This window comes from Microcaecilia unicolor, chromosome 6 (assembly GCF_901765095.1).
Source record: "Microcaecilia unicolor chromosome 6, aMicUni1.1, whole genome shotgun sequence".
Lineage (NCBI taxonomy): Eukaryota > Metazoa > Chordata > Amphibia > Gymnophiona > Siphonopidae > Microcaecilia > Microcaecilia unicolor.
This window is the reverse complement of record NC_044036.1, coordinates 172,629,618-172,649,060: the sequence shown is the minus strand read 5'-3', so window position 1 is coordinate 172,649,060 and position 19,443 is coordinate 172,629,618. Positions and strand designations below refer to the sequence as shown.

At 42.7% G+C, this 19,443-nt stretch overlaps 1 protein-coding gene across 1 annotated transcript in view; it reads left to right on the top strand.

Moving 5' to 3' along the window:
• The first annotated feature begins 1,133 nt into the window (after positions 1-1,133).
• OMD (osteomodulin) overlaps positions 1,134-19,443 on the top strand; it is a 30,349-nt gene continuing 12,039 nt past the window's right edge. The window contains exons 1-2 of the mRNA XM_030207119.1: positions 1,134-1,304; positions 17,597-18,554. Of these exons, the coding sequence (XP_030062979.1) occupies positions 17,615-18,554 (940 nt within the window). The 5' untranslated portion in view covers positions 1,134-1,304; positions 17,597-17,614. The remainder of the gene's footprint in view (positions 1,305-17,596; positions 18,555-19,443) is intronic.

The following is a 19,443-nucleotide window of genomic DNA, read 5'->3' as shown; positions in this document are numbered from 1 at the left end:
GCGACCTATTCAGTGAGCGCAAGTCGCCATCTTGCTCCATCCAATGATGCCAATTTTTTAAGGCTTTTTTTTTTTTTAAAGAGCAACTCTAGGATAATTAGGTTATAGATTCCACCCTTGCTCACTATCTGGCCACATTCATCACACAACTGTGCTTGTTAGTTCCAACCAGAGTCAGCTATTCATTAGTGGCGGATGAAACACCAACTCTGGTTTGGACTAACAAGGGCAGCTGTACGATAAATGCTGTCAGATAGTGAGCAGAGGTGAAACCGATTGCAATAATTTGCTCTGAACAATTTGTTTATTTGGAATGTGCAACCCTAATTACAACCCTAATGCAGCCTGAGGACAAAATGTGGCTACACTGCGTTTTTGATAAACCGATTCATTTTAATCTGTGGTAAATACCAGTGATTTTTTTTCTTTTTGCTTTAACAACTATTTGCCAGAGAGGTTTGGAAAAGCCATTATTTATTTTGGGAGGGAGTAACAAAGAAAGTATTTACTTTCCCTAGGAGTGAGCATCAGTGAAAGCATTTATTTTTCAGGATCTGCTGGCCACCATCACATGAGATGCTGTGCTCACTGGACCCTTAACTTAGAACGACACATCTTAAGCCCTTACCTTTTGAAAGATATCATCTAATTTATAACTTTTGCTAATATCCAGTAAAACCACATTTGCCTATCTATAGTACAAAAATATGTGCTAGCTATATTTCAGACCAGCAATGCACTTCCAGTCCCATTTGCAAGCATTTCTCTCATAAACCCAAAATGAGAAAAAAGAAGTCTTTAAGAAATAAACTCCATACTTTGGGATTACATTTTTATTTTACTCTAACTCTTGCAGGAATTTAATGTAAAAAAGGGAAAAAAGTTAACTTGGCACAGATATTAAAACAAAATAACAATCTGAGTGCATACTGTTTCATTTAGATTTCCATTCATCTTTCCATTAAAGGAAATTTTTGGTACACCTCAAACCAAAAATAAGGGGGGGGAGAAAGATTAAACCATACAAATTTGACCAAGGTTTCAGAACTTAAGAGTTTCCTTTTATTACTGCTTCCAGGATAGCTTGCATGATGCAAAGAAACACATAATTTTAATCTAACCCCAAAGTCCTGTGCAGCAATTTATGTTCTGACTGAAGTGCTGCAGTAACTCAGAAGGACAAACAGTCTTGATCTCTAGACACTGGATTCTTAAAGGATTCAGTCATAGCTTGCGGATCTAAATTGAATTGAAAGGATTTGTGTCTCAGCCATTTACTGAAAACTAGAGACAAAATTAATCAGGTATGGAATTACAATATCCTTTACTAAGTTTCTGAAACTAATTGTGGGTTTGTCTATTTTTACAAGTAGTTTCAATTGGTTTTTTCAGTTTATACAATACTAAACAGTGTTTTATCTAACCTCAGATTTTAAATTCAAGCATATATTGTGGGTAAAGTAGTTTTCAAGAAACAAGATTTTGTGTAAGATTGGAGTTTATGAAACCATTAACAATTACGTAGTGTTGCATTATGTTCTTTAAATACTTTAAAGATAATTTTTGTACTTGAACAGAGTATATCATTTTCAGGTCGACTAACAAATTTGATCCACTCCTACCCCTCTCGGTTCCAAAAACTGAGTGGATTTACGTGTGGATATCCTCCTTTGAAACTCATAGTGGTTGGCTGCAAACACATCCTTAAGAAGTACTGAATATTAGTATAAACAGTTAACGATTTACAAGTATTGCACATTAAGTTCTGTATACCATGTTCAAGTATCTGTGTCCCAGGTACTGTCAAGCTTTACTGTATATCTACACGCATTGGATCTAAGATATAGCAATCTATTTGTAAAGCTACTTGCAAAAGGAGAGCAAAAAAATAAAGGACTTTTTAAAACACAGCAAAACGTGCTTTACCATGAACTAGAACTTTGATGAGCACAAGACAGTGAACACAAATAGATGTAATTTCCTTAGTTATAGTATATAATAGTAGAATGTAATCCTCTGTATGCTTGCTGTTAACTGAGGATCATCTTGTTATTCATCAGGTTAAACTTCCCATTTTTGACTGATTATAAAGTTGAACCTCACTAGACATCAGTTTTCTGTCCATTTTACGTCACTTCAATGTAACTTCAACATTTCTTACAGATTATGATAGTGTCATTTCTATTAGCCTTCCATAATATATCAAAGGCTGACCCAGTATTTCAGTTGTAGTCATGTAGGAGAGAGAGGCTCAATTCCCACACTCAACTTCTGCTTCTCAAGAAGCCCAGTGCTGGGGATGCTGCAAAAGTAGTATTCGCAGCCCCAACAAAGGAATTTGCATCATCACACAGCAACACTACCCAGTGACCAGACTCCAGGTGCATGCATTCCAATTCAGGAAAGACTTGTAAATCTTTGGCCCTATGTCAAGGACTTTTGGTGCAATGGTTAGACTAAAGGGAGGTGGGTCAAAAAGTGGGAGAAAATCCTGAGCTTTTGTGAATAAAGGTTCATAGCACTGTAGCCCATAAAGACAGCTTCTGTTTAAAAACTGAACACTCAAAGAGCAAAATATACATATGCATATTTTTTAAGTAAAATGTTTATAAATACTACAAACCACCATAAGAAAAGGCATTATTACATTCAACATGCCATCACAAAACTTCCATCCTCCAGTACAGTATGAGGTTTAGCTACTACTACTACTATAAATCATTTCTATAGCGCTACTTCTGAAGGAGGTTAGAGGGTGGCACGTTTGCAAATACCTAAAACAGAGTCATCCATATTATATGACAAACTAGTCACATGATGGTACAGTGTATGACAAAGACAACATACATAAAATGAGTTGTACAAGCTGTGTAGTTCCCAGTGGATAAATTATGTCCAGATCATTAAAACTAGTTTCACAATTTGCAACTAACTCATGCCACTGTTCTCCATCTCACTAGAGAGGCCAAATATAGCACTGGCATGAAGACCAGATTCCAGTGGAAGGGCCTGAAGCAACATTCCATCATTTCTTTTCAGGCTCATGAGGTAGAGAAGGAGCTGCTCTTCCTGGCAGCCTACAGGGAAGAGAAAAGGAAAGGAAAGGAAAGAGTGCGCCTGAAACAGAGCGAGCAGAGAACAGCTATGCAGCTCACTAATCCAGTCCCTCCCCTTCCTATTCTGCAACAAAAATGGAAGGGGATAAACCCAAGCATTCAGAATACAGTAGACAGACAAAAAATGGGTTAAAGACCTAAATCTGAAATTTTTTGAACAGTGTCCCCAACTGTTAAGATTCAATCCTGGGCTTTCACTAATAACAATAGTGCTCACACATTTCAGAGTTGTGCTAATTCAATCCCTTTTTCTATCTGTTATCCAAGGCTTAAGTTCCAGTTAAACAACCTAGAAAGGAATTCTGCCACCTATTTTCCAGGCCCCCAAGGAAGAACAGAGTCAGCAGTGTAAATCAGTTACTGTTCCTCTCTGAACACAAAGCAGAATTGGCAGAGACATGGCTCCTTTCAGGCTCCTCAGCCGCTAGAGAAAGCAGAGCAGTAAGAAGGGTTGGGGCTGCTTATCTAGAGATGGTAACAGCCACACAGCATGATTTTTTGGATGATTCCCTGGCACAACTAAACAGGCAATGGAGAAGAATAGACAAGGGATTGTAAGTTATGTGGGAAAGGAGAATGGCTGAATAAACAGAAGGCCTGAGGGGTTTGCGTGGACCAGATTTGAGGGACGGGCTCTGAGTATAGAGATCAAAGACAGCAGGGAAAAAGTGAAGTAATCACTGGAAGGAAGGAAAAAGTAAAAGAAGGGGAATAAGTACTGTAACTGTGAGGGGACCAGAGAAGGTATAGGAGTGTAAGAAAGAAAGGATTAAGTAAGTGAGGAAAGTATGCAGTGTTGCTTCATTCCAAAAAAGGAAGCGGAAGAGAAAGGGAATGAGACTTCATATATCGCCTTTCTGTGTTTTTTGCAGCTACATTCAAAGTGGTTTACATATATTCAGGTACTTATTTTGTACCTGGGGCAATGGATGGTTAGGTGACTTGCCCAGAGTCACAGGGAGCTGTAGTGAGAATTGAACCCAGTCCCCCAGGATCAAAGTCTGCTGCACTAACCACTAGGTTATTTCTGGGTCCCTACTACCTTAGGAGGCTAAGAAGATAAGGTGGTATATACAGGTGGACATGCATATACAAAGGCAGAAGAGACCCAGGTGATTCTGGCCTAAAGAGGTAGCTTGTACCTTTACTGGCCAAGGAGGGATAGCAGGACTCTGGTGAAGAGGGTAAGATTCCATAGAAGGGAAAAAGAACAATACAGTGAAAGAGGTTCAAGGACTACTAATGGAATCACAAGAGGGCTATGCATGAAGGACCACAATCACCAGAGTAAAGAAAAGAAGGAATATAAGGGTAGAAAGAAAGGACCCTGTCCTCCTCCTCCTTACCCCAAGTGACCCTCGATCACCAAAACCACCAGCGCAACCCCCAGTCAACCTTCACTTACTAGTATTCAATGAGCACTCGTGGTTGAAGGTCAATTAATTGAGAACCAGGTAACCAGCAGGTTGAGAACCAGGGATGCAAAGGTCTGAATCCTTCTCCCACTGATGCTCCCTATAATCTTAGGCAAATCATTTTCACCCTCCATAGTCTCAGGTACAAATTTGAGACCTAATTTCTTAACATGAAATGTGATACACATTAAACAAATGCAAGCCCCATTATTCTCAATTAGGCATATTCACTAATGCACATTAATTTTAAATTAAGTGCATAATGTGCGTTAACATAAATTAGTAAATGAGGCCCGATATTATAAGCTCTCTGCAGCTATACCTGAGCTTGTGAGCTTACACTCAGAAAGGCAAGTAAATAAATTTATATCCTAATGCTCACATGACCCAACTCTGGCAGAGAGCCGAGGAGCAGGATCCTCTCAGCGTGTTGGCAGTGGTGATCTCAACAAGTAGCTCAGATATATCTAAGGTGTCTCAAGGGCTCTCTTTCCGCATTAGTCATAGCATTTCCGGGGCAATAACAAGACCCCATCTCCATAACAACACTGTTTCCTTCTTCTAGTGTCAATATCAGAAAATCCACCAGAGATTCCAAACTAGGTATAGGTTGAAGAAGCTGACAGTGTTGGTCTATGCCCTCTAACATGGCATTTTTAGAGGTAAACAAAAAATTAAGCAAAGAAAAAAGTATAAGATTATAATCTAACATTGACAGCATACCATCTTGCTCAAATCCCAACTCCAATGTATAACTTCTAGACCACATCTCAGCAACTGATATTACTTGTACCCAAACCTTGCTATGAAATGGGAAAAGTGGGTTATCTCACATGAATAAATACAATGAAACATGGAAGAAAGAAAAGAGATTCATACTAGCAGAATGTTGCATAGGATTAAAAAACCCTCTTTTAGCTTAAGTCCTAGGAATAATTATGGTGACAGCATACACTTCAAGTGAAGTCAACACCTTTTGTGTAAACCAATGGCCAAGTTAAGAGGCCTAACAAGCGTTAGATGGATTTCTGAAGATAAGAAATAATGGACTATTATTTTAATGGCAACTTTATACCCTACATTTAAATCTAGAGGGTATATAAAGAGTGCTTGCTAGAAACTAGAAAAAAAATATCAAAAATAGCAACAGGTACTACCTGTTGCAAAACAGAATTGATCCAAATTTAAGATCTTTCAATGAACAAATAAATACAGAGAAGTGTTCAAATGATGGCATCTCAAACAAGCTGAGATGATACAGAAAGTAAACTAGTGAAAAAGATCTAGGGAGGAGAGCCAGAATATACCAAAAGTCAACGGATATCAGAAGAATGTTGTCAGAAAAGCCAAAGCAATACAAGAGGATGAGGGCAATGTAAAACAAGCCAAGAAGCAGAACAAAGAGGGAAACAAAAAAACAAACCAAGATCCAACACAAGAAAGGTAAGGTAAGACAGGCCAAGAAGCAGAGTAAAGTGGAGAGACAGGAGAGAAATCAGGCAACAGGGGAGCGGGCAGTTGATCTCTTGGCCCACATGGAGATATACGTACATATTGAGATCCAGGTGAAAGAAACATTATCAAAGTTAAAAATGAAATCCAAAGTGCAAAGAGTGATAACATCAACAAGGCCATCACAAAAATAACTCAGATACAATATTGTGCAGCAATAAGAATCCTACCAACAAGGACACTAAAGCAGAAAAAATAAATAAATTTAACAACCCCTGCTGGAAAAAAATACATATTGAGGAAATAAAAAAAAGTGGAATGGGCATGTCACAGATAAAGACAAAGATCAAAAATATTAGGTTAAAACATGCAGTACTAACCATTAATGTTGGGTGCAGGGGAAGCACACGGTAAAATTATGCCTTACCTGATAATTTTCTTTCCATAAGTCCCTCAGATCAATCCAGAGACTTGTGGGTTATGTCCCTCCACTAGCAGGTTAGATAGAGAGAATACTGAAGTTCGCCCACAAGAGGGCATGTGCAGCCATCCTCACTTCAGTATACGATACCAAAGCAGTAAGAAACTAGTTGAACAATATAACGCTCTCCTGCCTCTCTAACAGAGCAAACAAGCTGCAGAAAAAAACTTTGCAGCTGATTAACAGTAACAATCGTTCCATAATAACTTATTTAATCTCAAAACTCGCAGACTACGAGAAGAACGTGAATATAACCGCAACAAATTCTTCAATATATACATCATACAGAATCAGCGAATGTAACCCCCAGGGAGGGCCTCTGGATTGATCTGAGGGACTAATGGAAAGAAAATTATCAGGTAAGGCATAATTTTACCTTCCATAGCGTCCCCAGATCAATTCAGAGACTTGTGGGATGTACCAAAGCAGTCTTCAAGAAGGGTGGGACCGCATTCTCCCCGAAGAAAGCACCGAAGCGCCGAAACACGCATCCCCACGCGCCGCGACATCCAGCCGGTAATGTCTCGCAAAAGTATGCATCAATGCCCAAGTAGCCGCTTTACAAATCTTGTCCAACGGTACCAGCCGGTACTCTGCAACGGACGTGGCCTGAGCTCTAGTCGAATGCGCGCGAATCTGAAAAGGAATCGGTTTCCCCATAGAAAGGTATGCAGATCCGATCGCCTTCCGTAGCCACCGGGCGATCGTAGCTTTAGAAGCCAACTGTCACTTTTTGTGTCCCGTAAATAAGACAAAAAGATGATCAGACTTGCGGAAGGAATTAGTAGCCTCCAAGTATGCGATAAGCCCTCTTTTAACATCCAAACAGCGCAACTGCCGAAAATCCTCAGGGCAATCTTCCCGTCTAAAAGTTGGCAAATGTAGTTCCTGATTAAGGTGAAAACGCGAAAGCACCTTTGGCAGAAAGGACGGCACGTACGCACCGAGACCCCAGCTTCCGAAAAACGCAGAAAGGGATCCCTGCACGAAAGCACCTGCAGCTCCGATACCCGTCTCGCCGAAGCCATGGCTACTAAAAATACCGTCTTCAACATGAGGTCCTTCAACGACGTCTTATGCAAAGGCTCAAACGGGGCACGCTGCAGCGCCTTCAGAACCAGATTTAAACTCCATTCCGGTACCACCGGTATCCGAGGTGGCCTATCGTGACTAATGCCCCGGAGAAAACGAACTACATCCAGGTGAGCGGCCAAAGAGCGACCCCCCCCCCCCCCCAAGTGGCCACGGAAACAGGACAATGCTGCCACCTGTACCTTAATAGAGCTTAAAGAAAGGTCCTTTTCCAGCCCCTCCTGCAAAAAGGCCAAGATAGACCCTAGAAGAGCTGATTCCGGCGAGATGCCCAACAATGAGCACCAGGAAACAAATGTTCTCCAGACTCTAGCATATGCCACAGAAGTAGATCTCTTACGCGCCTGCAACATCGTCCTAATCACTATCTCAGGATAGCCTTTGCACCGGAGCCTCGACCGCTCAATAGCCAAGCCGTAAGCACAAATGGAAGAGGATCCTGAATGGTCACCGGTCCCTGAACCAGAAGATCGGGAACATCCGACAGACGCAACGGTTCGTCTATCATCAGCCAAACTAAGTCCGCATACCAAAGACACCTGGGCCAATCCAGAGCTACTAGAATGACTACTCTTGGATGCTGCGAGATCCTGCCGATCACCTGACCGATCATCGGCCAAGAAGGAAAAACGTAAAGCAGATCTTGTGGCCACCTTTGAATCAACGCGTCTATTCCGTCGGACCCAAAGTCCCTGCCCCTGCTGAAGAAGCGAGGCACTTTGGCATTGGACAACCGGGCCATCAGATCCACTACCGGCATCCCCCAATGATCCGGTCGAACGCCACTCGAGAGAGATCCCACTCCCCCGCATCCAGCACATTCAGGACTCCCGCTATGTGCGCCGCCGACAAAAGAGAGAGACGAGTTTCCGCCCAGCTGCAGAGGGCAAGAGCTTCTGAAGACAACTGAGCGCTCTGAGTGCCCCCTTGGCGATTGACATAAGCCACAGCTGTCGCATTGTCGCAAAGAACCCGCACCGAGCGGTTCAGTATCAAGGCCTCGAAAGCTTGTAACGCCAAACGAATGGCCCACAACTCCAACAGATTGATTGATTGATAACTGAGTCTCCGAAGGGCTCCATACCCCCTGCGTCGAGTGACCTACACAATGAGCCCCCCAACCGGAGAGGCTGGCATCCGTCGTGACCACCCTCCATTCCGGAGGGGCGAGGGGCATGCCGCGAAGATTGACCGACTGAAGCCACCACCGGAGGGCAAAATGAGCTCTTGACTGCCACGGAATGCGGACCACATAATCCTCTGATAATGGGGACCAACGGCTGAGCAGGGACCACTGCAATGGACGCATGTGACTCCTGGCCCCAGGGACCACTTCCAACGTCGCTGCCATAGACCCCAGGACCTGAACATAGTCCCATGCCTTCGGGGCCTCCACTTGAAGGAGAGAGGAAATCTGTCACACCAGCTTCAACCTGCAAGGTTCTGGAAGAAACATTCTGCCCTGAGAGGTATCGAACCGAACTCTCAGATACTCCAACATCTGGGTCGGAACGAGCTGACATTTGCGAATGTTGATCACCCAGCCTAGCGAACGCAGAAGAGTCATTATTGACTGTGTCGCCCGGGCACATTCCTCCTGGGACGGCGCCCGAATGAGCCAGTCGTCAAGATACGGATGAACCTGCACTCATTTTTGTCGCAAGAAGGCTGCCACCACCACCACCATTACCTTTGAAAAGGTGCGAGGCGCCGTGGCCAAACTGAACGGCATGGCTCTGAACTGAAAATGCTGTCCCATCACCGCAAAACACAGGAAGCGCTGATGAGGTGGCTAAATGGGAATGGGCAAGTATGCCTCCTTCAGGTCGAGCGCTGTGAGATACTCTCCCGGTTGCACAGCTGCCACGACCGAGCGCAAAGTTTCCGTCCTGAAATGCCTGACTCTGAGGGCTCTGTTGACCGCCTTGAGATCTAGAATTGGCCGACATGTTCCGTCCTTCTTTGGCACAACAAAGTAAATAGAGTAGCGACCCTGGCCGACTTCGGCCGACGGCACCGGCACTACTGCCTCTAAACGCAGCAATTCTGCCAGAGTCTCCTGCACCGCTGCTCTCTTTAGCGGAGACTTGCAAGGAGACTCCAGAAAACTATCGGAGAGAGGCCGGGCAAACTCCAACTTGTAGCCGTCTCGAATAAATGTCCAGTACCCATTCGTCTGCGGTCACCTCAGCCCACTCCTTCCCAAACTGAGACAGCCGTCCTCCTATTGCCAAAAAGGAATGGACCAGGGCCCCATCATTGGGCCCCTCTGCTACCCTGTTGGTTGCGAGCAGTCGAGGCCGGCTGACGGCAATTTTGCCGAAACGGCTGCTGTCTCTGCTGAAACCGAAACATAGCAACCCCCCCCCCCCCCCGACTCTGCCAGGCCTATAACACTTGGTCTCCTTGAAGCGAGGCCCGAAGCTCTTCGCCTGGGCCTTGGAATCACCCAATTCCTTAACAATCTGAGCCAGTTCCTCTCCAAATAAGAGGCGGCCTTTAAAAGGCAACCTTGCCAAACGGGATTTAGAGGCCACATCTGCGGCCCAGTGCTTCAGCCAAATCCATCAACGGGCTGAAACAGCCGACACTTCCTTCGCAGAAGCCCTGAGGATGTCATACAGCACGTCCGCCAGGTACGCCAAACCCAACTCCAACATTGGAAGGCAGTCGATCAAATCGTCAGGCGACGTCGCCTTCTGCACCCATGAAAGACAAGCCCGTGCTGCATAAGATCCGCAAATCGAGGCCTGCAAAGACAACGCCGCCACCTCGAAAGAAGCCTTCACCGAGGCCTCCAGCCTGCGGTCCTGCGGATCTCGGAGAGCAGTGCCTCCCTCTACTGGCAAAGCCGTCTCCTTTGTTACCGCCGTAATTAAAGAATCTACTACCGGCAAACGTAAGGACTCCAAGTCCTCCTGCCGCAAAGGACAGAGCTTGGCCAAAGCCCGTGCCACTCTCAGGCTGGCCTCCAGCGAGTCCCATTGGGCCTTAATGAGCACGTGCATGGCCTCGTGGATATGAAAAGCCCTAGAAGGAGTCCTAGTACCGGACATAATAGAGGGAGCTGACCCCGCCTGAGATGCGGGCTCAAGAGAAGAAATGTTTAATATCTCCATAGCCTTTAAGATCAAGGACGGGAGCTCCTCCTAGCGGAAAAGCCTTGCCGCGGTAGGGTCATCCTCTTCCCCCGCCGGCAATTCTCCTTCCTCTAAGATCTCCGGCAGGGAATCTCCCGAACCTGGAGCCTCGTCAGAATCCGAGTGCCCTGATCCCTCAGCCCCCGGGCTAAAAAACTCCAAACGGGCCCTTTTTTATAGACTCTATGGGAGAAATCAGCAGAGGAATCACACTGACCCAATTGCTGGCTATCTAACGCGTCCTCCATGGACTCCCCTCCCGCTGCCTTCATCAAAAAAGCTTTGTGCATCAGTAGCACAAATTCTGGGGAAAACAACGCCGAATGCGACGTCCCCGAGGGAAGGGAATGCGAGGCCCCGCGATCCAGAGCAACAACTGCCGAGGGATGTGTTCCCGCCGCCGCGCTTGCTTGCAGCTCAGGGGAAGAAAAAATGGCACCGCAGCTACCAGCGGCTTTCCTGCCGAACAGGCATCTGCCGCATCCGCCGCTTCCCCCCTTGCCGAACATTCCGTCGGACCTGACCAGGGCTTGTCCAAGGCCCCTGCACACCCCTCGCAAGCTCCGGACGCCAGCTTTTGCGCTCCATAACGCGAACACCGCTTAACAGTTTCCAAGGCCGACATAAGGGAAAAAACTTCAGACTCCCCAGCAGTCAATTCACGTACCTCTGTGTCTGCAGTAAGGAGACGCTGTCTTACCCACTTAAGGATTGCTCCGATAGTGGCTTCACCTATTTCTCTTCTTTTTTTTTTTTTTCAAGAGAGGCAGGAGAGAATCACAGGCTGACAGGCCCACACCTCACAAAGACTGACAGGCTGACGGGGGGAGACGGGCAGGGACCTGGCACCACCAGGTGTAGCCCCAACGTACAAATAAGCACCTCAACCCCAAATTAGGCTCAACCCCCCCCCCCCCCGAGGGAACGGGATAGGAGCCAAAACACTGCAAATCAATGCAGAGCTGCACAGTATGTCCCTTCACCTGCTAGCTAGAGAGAATACTGAAGTGAGGATGGCTGCACATGCCCTCTTGTGGGCGAACTTCAGTGTTCTCTCTATCTAACCTGCTAGTGGAGGGACATAACCCACAAGTCTCTGGATTGATCTGGGGACGCTATGGAAAGAGAAATTAACAACTCTTATGGGGATGATATTCAAAGCTATAAGAGATGCTCCTGCCTAGTGCCAATTAATATTTGGCCAGATCACTGTGACACTATCTAGGTGGAATGTAAAATAGTTATCGCCAGTCAATTACCATAGTTTTAATTGTGGCACATGATATAAGAGCGGTGAAATGTGGTGGTATTGTGAACGTTTGAATCCCTGACGATACCACTTTGGTGGCAAAACAGAAAACCATGAGCAGTGGAACATCAAATTACTCAAGGATATTTGCTTGACTTCAAGCTCAACCCTGGGCGATACCTGTTTTAGACTGGGTGTTTTTGATGGTATATCCCCAGGAAATAACCACTTGAATCGTTTGATTGGATATTTTATTCTTCTGAAATAAGCTATGATCTTCACTTTATTATTTTTACATGTTAATATTTTGAAATTTAGATTTTTGTTGTAGTGTCATCATTTGTATTGGTGTTTGCAAAACGTTTTTTTCTGCTTGCAGATTGATGAAAGATTTTTTTCTTTACTGGTCTGCTTCAGTTTCTGAGCATACAGTTTTTCCTTTGCAGAAAATATCAATAAAGGATTTCAGTTGAATATGAAAGTGTGAAACTTTTTTCTAGCCTTTTGTTATTTATTGATTTGAAGAATTAGATATACGTATTTTTTTTGTTGTTTTTTGTCCCCATTTGTTTTTTGTTTACTCTCAAGTTAGTGCCAGGGTACAGCCAAAATTTACCCAGGCACTGCTGATATTCAGCAATGCTAGCTGGATAACAATCTAGTTAACTTAGAACAGCAAAAAAGCTGTCTTACGTTAACTGGTAGCTATACAGGCTGAATACTGTCCCCTATGTTTCTAACTCTAATTGCAGTTACTAAACAACCATAGCTGCTCTTTTCTGAACCTTGCATCACTTCGCCTTTAAGAAATTATCATCCGGCACGTCTTTTGAGGTATTATGATAAACATTTTTTAGATTTCCCATCTATCCATCAAGTCTGCGTAAAATAAAATTGATGTAGGAATTTCTTGTTTGGAGAGATGTTTCTTTGGAAAAGTTTACCACAGAAATTGACATACTGTTTCATTAGCCCCTTTCAGGAATCATTTTAAGGCATATTTATTTAAACAAGCTTCCTCTGAAGATTATAGTGGTAGTGCTATTGTCATCTTTTGGTTATTTGTGGTTGGCCAGTATAGCAAGTATTTACTAATATTGTTATTTTTATTATTGTATTTTTTGTTTCTTGTATTTTGATTTTTTGTTTTGTTATGTAAAATAGGTTTTATTTTATGCCAATATTTCAAATTGTGTATGTTTGAATGTATCTGCTTAAACATTATGCATAATGCAGGTTACAAATTTGCCAACTAACTCCCCTGTTTACTAAGCTGCACGGCAATGCCAACACAGCCCATTCAAAGTTAATGGGCTGTGTTGGCATTATCGCACTGACAGCTGCTAGCGCAGCTTACTAAACAGCAGCATAAATAAGGCCCTCTTATCAAGCCGCGCGCTAGTGGTTCCCATGCGGCAATGCTGCCAATGCCCATTCAAAGTAAATGGGCTTTGTTGGTATTGCCGCACCAGGGGCATTAGCGTAGCTTGATAAAAGAGGCCCTGAATAAATAAAATTCATCGTTTCTTTGGACCTCAATATCAGCTTTATTTGCAGCCTCCTGGAGTTTCTTTCTCCATTTTATTTATTTATTAGGATTTACTTACCGTCTTTTTGAAGGAATTCACTCAAGGCGGTGTACAGTAAGAATAGATCAAACATGAGCAATAGGCAATTACAGAAGTAAAAATATTCAAACAACAATACAAAGTATGGCATACTACTTACAATGTCAACACAATACGCAACAGAACATTTTAATTGATAGTGAAGGGTAAAGCAAAGATGTAACATATAGATAAGAAACAGAGTAAGAAGAGTTAGAAAGTAAGGTGACTGATTTAAAGGAATTTGCACAAGAAGTCACAGAGATGGTTAAATATAATCTCAGCTAGGGTAGAAGTGGATAAACATGTCCTGCTGCAGTATGTGCAGCCTGAGTCACTCCTTGTGTGTGTGAGTGAGACTAACAAGTTAGTTACTTCTTCCATTAAAGGTCTGGTTGAAGAGCCAAGCTTTCACCCGCTTCCTGAAGTAGAGATAAGTCTTGTGTTAAGTAAAGCCTTTCAGGCAGTGCATTCCAGAGTGTGGGGGCTACTCCGAAGAAGGCTCGCTTGTGGGTATCACATCATGCAATGTCTTTTGGAGAGGGTGTGGTTAGTGATAGTACTTGAGAGGACCTTAGTGTCCTTGGCGGTGTGTGGAGGATCATCCTATTCTTCAGGCAGCGTGTGAAAGATCATTGTATTCTTCAGGTACTCAGGGCCATTTCCTTTCAGGGCCTTGAAGCTCAGACATAGAGTTTTAAATTTAGCCCCGTTATTGTACTGGTAGCCATTGACGTTTTTGCAAAAATGGTGTGATGTGGTCATGCCGTTTGCAACCTTCTATGAGTCTTGCTGCTGCATTCTGAATCAACTGGAGCTGGTGCAGGTCCTTTGTAGTCAGACCATTGTATAGTGCATTGCAGTAATCCAGTCTTGATCTTATCATGGCATGCACAACTGAGATAAGATTTACCTCCTCGATGTAAGGAGAGAGGCAGTGTAGCTGTCGCAAATAGTAGAAGCAGCTCTTGAAAGTTGCTTGGATTTGGGGAATCAGAGTAAGTGTTGACTCTAACTGTATTTCAAGGTTCCTGACTAGTGATCTGAGGGGGCGTTCGTACTTCCCAAAAGGGATTTTGATGTTAGGTATGTATCCACTTGTGTTAGGGACCCAGAGAAGTTCGGTTTTACTTGGGTTCAGGCAAAGATTATTGCATTTAGCCCATTCTTGAATTGATGTTAGACAGGTAATCAGTTTATTCAAGGTTGTAGGTAAGTCAGGCTCAATGGGTATGAGTAGCTGCACACCATCTACATAGATGTAGAACTGAGTGTCCATTGACCGAATCAGCTCAGCTAGTGGCTGTGGTGTGTGGTTTTATATACATCCCTCCTAATATAACTAATCTAATCATTGTATCAACAGTTATTCAGCAACAGACCATGCATAAGGGTTCCTCTTGGAACTCTATATACCCAAATCCAACCACTCCAATGACCTCAGCATCCACTTCTTCATTATGCACAATCAACCCAGGGAGTGGAAGACCGAATTAAGGGATAAGGTTGTTTGATTTAGTGGAAGGTCCCCAGTCACAACTGCCTACCAAAGAATTACAGTGAATAGAAGGTGCATTACTGAAAAGTGGTAAGAACCCGAGTGAGCACTTGTGCATAGTTTTTTTTTTTTTTTCATTAATACCAGTTAGGGATTCTGATTCTAAGTGTTGATAAAATCTAAATTTAGGTACTTACCTGGCAGCTAAATTGATGACTAATGCAATAAGAATATGCTAAAACTCAGCATTAAACGTGGGCTACCATTAAGATGTCTTATTTTACCACTAACCCATGCTATTTAAGCACAGGTCCCATTTTATGCAATGAGACCCAACCATTAATAACGGTTAACATCTTAATAATAGCCCATGTTGATAACTTGCCCCCTTTGTAGGTAATAAAATAATGAGTCTACATAGCTCAATGAAGTAAAAAGAAAATCTGCATCAAAGTGCAAGCACTGCATTAAAAAGGGAAGGGGCCCTTTTACTAAACTGTGCTAAGTACTTAGGGGGAGATTCTATATATGGTTCCTGGAAAATCTGTGCAGAAATCATTTTTGCCTAAGTGTATTCTATAAGATGTAAGTGAGGTATATAGAATATGCTTAGTTGATATCCCAGTGCTCAGACTACTACGCGCATCCATTTATACCAATGAAAATTTGGCGTAAATCCATGCACATAGATTTACGCAGACTGGGCCATATTCTATAACAATGCACATAAATTTGGGAACACCCACGAAATCTCTCTTATCTGTCCCCTTCTCCTCTACTGCTGATTCCAGACTCCGTTCCTTTTAATCTTGCTGCACCTCATACCTGGAATAGACTTCTCGAGCCTGTACTTCTATAGCCCCCTCTTTGGCTGTTTTCAAGTCCAAACTTAAAGCCCACCTCTTTACCACTGCTTTTGACTCCTAACCACTGCTCCCTTGCCCTGTCCTTTTTATCCTCACCTCTTTATTCCCTTACCCTTAATTGTTCTGTCTGTCTGCCTGTCTTATCTAGATTGTAAGTTCTTTGAGCAGAGACTGTCTTTTTGTGTATGGTGTACAGCGCTGCGTATGCCTTGTAGCACTATAGAAATGATAAGTAGTAGTAGTAGAAATGCCCATTTCCCCGCCTATAAACACGCCTCTTTTTGGATGTGCGCATTACAATTTAGGCACAGTAAGTTACAGTATACGCTTAGCGGGTTATGAGTATAAATTCTAATTATTGACAATTAGTGATTATTATTGCTTAAGTGTTCTTAACAACGCTGATTGGCTTGTTAAGCCAATCAACGCATTGCTATGGACTATGTTTAGATTTAGGTGCAGAATTATAGGCACGATAGATAGAATCCGACAGCTAATGTGTGATTTACCACATAGTAACTGCTAGAACAGAGCCACATCAAGAAGCTTTGTGGTAATTTCGCAGTAACTATGCCATAAACTACCCTCAATAGGTGCCACATTAAATCTGCAGCTATCACGTGGTAAAGTCCCATGTTAAGCTGTGGAAATTGCAAACTTTACTGCAGTTTAATAAAAGGGCCACTTAATATCTGTGTTGAAATATCCTTGCTGTTCAATAATTGTTGAGGTCAGGAAACAGAGAAAATTGGTAGTATATTGGTTTATGGCATTCATGTTTCCTGGAGTGCATATGCTTCAACTCTTATCCCCCCCGCCCCACTATTGTGCATATCACAAGGGGGTTCATATTCCCCTCCCCATTTTTTGTTAAAGAGAGAACTTTTGCAGAGGAGCGGAAGGGGCCAGAATGTATAGAGAATGGAAAGACAATGCAAGCTCTAAGAAGCCTCTTGCTATCTTGCTCCTCTCTGTCACACTTCAATACCGCCTCTGGCTACTGCCTTCAAATCTCGTCTTGATTCCCGTGAAAGCAACAGCCAGATGACAGAGTTTTATGAGTAGGCCTATTTAAAAGGTTTTTTTTCAGTTATAACGAAAATTTCAATTTTCTCTTCAGGGTTGTTTGATGGTGTTCTTTGGTTGTCACTGAAATCAGAAGCCCTAATCATGGTAGATCTTCAATGCATACTTACAGATAAAATTATATTATCAAAGGTTTATTCATTCTATTGGGTATTTCATTTTCATAATCAAAAGCAGAGAAAGGAATTTTTGTTATAATACCCCACCTTGCTATATACTAATAATATAAGGGGTCCTTTTACTAAGCTGCAGCAGGGGAGAGGGAGCTCTTACCGCCACCCATTGAGCTGGCAGTAAGGGCTCCCGCGCTAACCTGGCAGAAACCAGGAGCACACGGCACTGCCCAATTACCACCAGCACAACAAAAATAAAAATATTTTTGTACCACCGGAAATGGTGTGTGCTGGAGGTGGGAACTACCGCTGGGCTGCTGTGGTAGGCCCGGTGGTACTTCTGGTTTAGCAAACGTTAAGCCTGCGTTGGACTTACCGCCACTTAGTAAAATACCCCCTGAGGTAGGTAACCATGTACTAAGCAATTAAAAAAAATGTATTCTATTATTTTTAATTTACAATGTGTATTCTCTTCCAACAGAACAGGACATTACTGAAAATGGGCATGCTGGCTGAATTATTTGTTATCCTACTCTTCGTGCTCACTGCTTTTGGTCAATATAACTATAATTACTACAATGATCGTGATTATGACCCAGAGCCAGATGATGAATATCCACCAGCCTATCATTTTAATCCTAACATACAATATGGAATTCCTCATGTTCCATATGTTACTGATTGTGCTAGGGAATGTTTTTGCCCACCAACCTTTCCTCTGACCATGCTCTGTGATAATCGCAAGCTGAAGACCATGCCATATATTCCAGCACATATTCAGCAACTCCACCTTCAATTCAACAACATTGAATCTGTGACTGCAAAATCATTTATTAATGCTACAAATCTGAGAGAAATTAACCTTAGCCACAACAAATTAATGTCTAACATGATTGATGATGGTGTGTTTGCTAAGCTTCCGCACTTGGCACAACTCTACTTGCACCATAATAATTTACAGGAAATTCCATCTCCTCTTCCTAACACAATTGAAAGACTCTTCCTTGGTTTCAACAAAATTTCTAGATTACAGCGTAATGTTATGCAAGGCCTGGTGAACATGACCATGCTTGATCTCTGCAATAACCATCTTGATGATTCTGCAGTGAAAGGAAGAGGTTTTTCCAAACTGAAAAAGCTCATGCAGCTCAATCTGTGCAACAACAAATTGAATTCTATGCCACCTGATTTACCATCCTCTCTTATGTATCTTTCTCTGGAAAACAATTCTATTTCTTCCATTCCAGACAAATATTTTGATAAACTTCCCTACATTCATACAATCAGAATGTCACACAACAATCTGCAAGAAGTCCCTCTCAATGTGTTTAATGTCTCCAACCTGGTAGAACTCAGCCTAGGACACAATAAATTGAAGCAAGTTTTCCATATTCCAAAATCATTGGAGCACTTATATCTTCAGGACAATGAGCTTGAAAGTATGTGTGTTATTACTAATCTTTGGGGAAGGGGTTTATCTAAAATGTGGAGTGCTATCTTTGACATACCACGCCTACACAGAATACATGATTATATGTGCCGAACTCTGATGTAGGACAAACCTTTTTTTTTTTTTTATTTACAGTAGTAGTAGTAGTAGTAGTAGTAGTAGTAGTAAAGTGTCAGATGAGAACTGTCAGCAATGACTGTAGTTTAATTCACTTGGTTAAAAAAAAGCACAGAATGTTCAGCTTCTAGAAATGAAGGGGAAAACATCAACAATCAAGAAGCAAGAGTAAGAACTAGTTAGTAACAGCAGCCTAGGCACTGTACAAAGGGCCCTGTTTACTAAACTGAGTTATAAGTGCATTAGCGTTTTTAATGCACATTAACCATGTACACGCGTTAACCATGTATGCGCCTACTATATCCCTATAGGCACCTACACAGTTAGCACGCTTGCAAATTGTAGGTGTGTTAAAAATGCTAATGTGCCTTAGTAAACAGGGCCCAAAGACTGCATGCTATGTAATAGTGATTAAAGCAAATAAAATGTCAAATTGTACAGAAACACCTATTACAAATGTGCATAGAGCTATAGAGAGTCCAATCCTAATTTACACACCCAAAAAAATTTCTAAGGGACTCCTATAACTGCTCAAAATTCTCCAGCAGCAAGCTAAGTAACCAACCCTTAACAATAAAGATTGGGTGATTGAAGCGGGTTACTTAAGAGAGGTTTTTTACGCCAGTGATGATCGGGCAGTGCTCCCTAAGTTATATGACACAAGGAGTACATGCCTGGATTGAGGCGTTTTCCTCTCTATAGAAGAATATCCCGGATGAAATTGTACAGAAACACAGGATTATGGCACTAGATTTGAACAA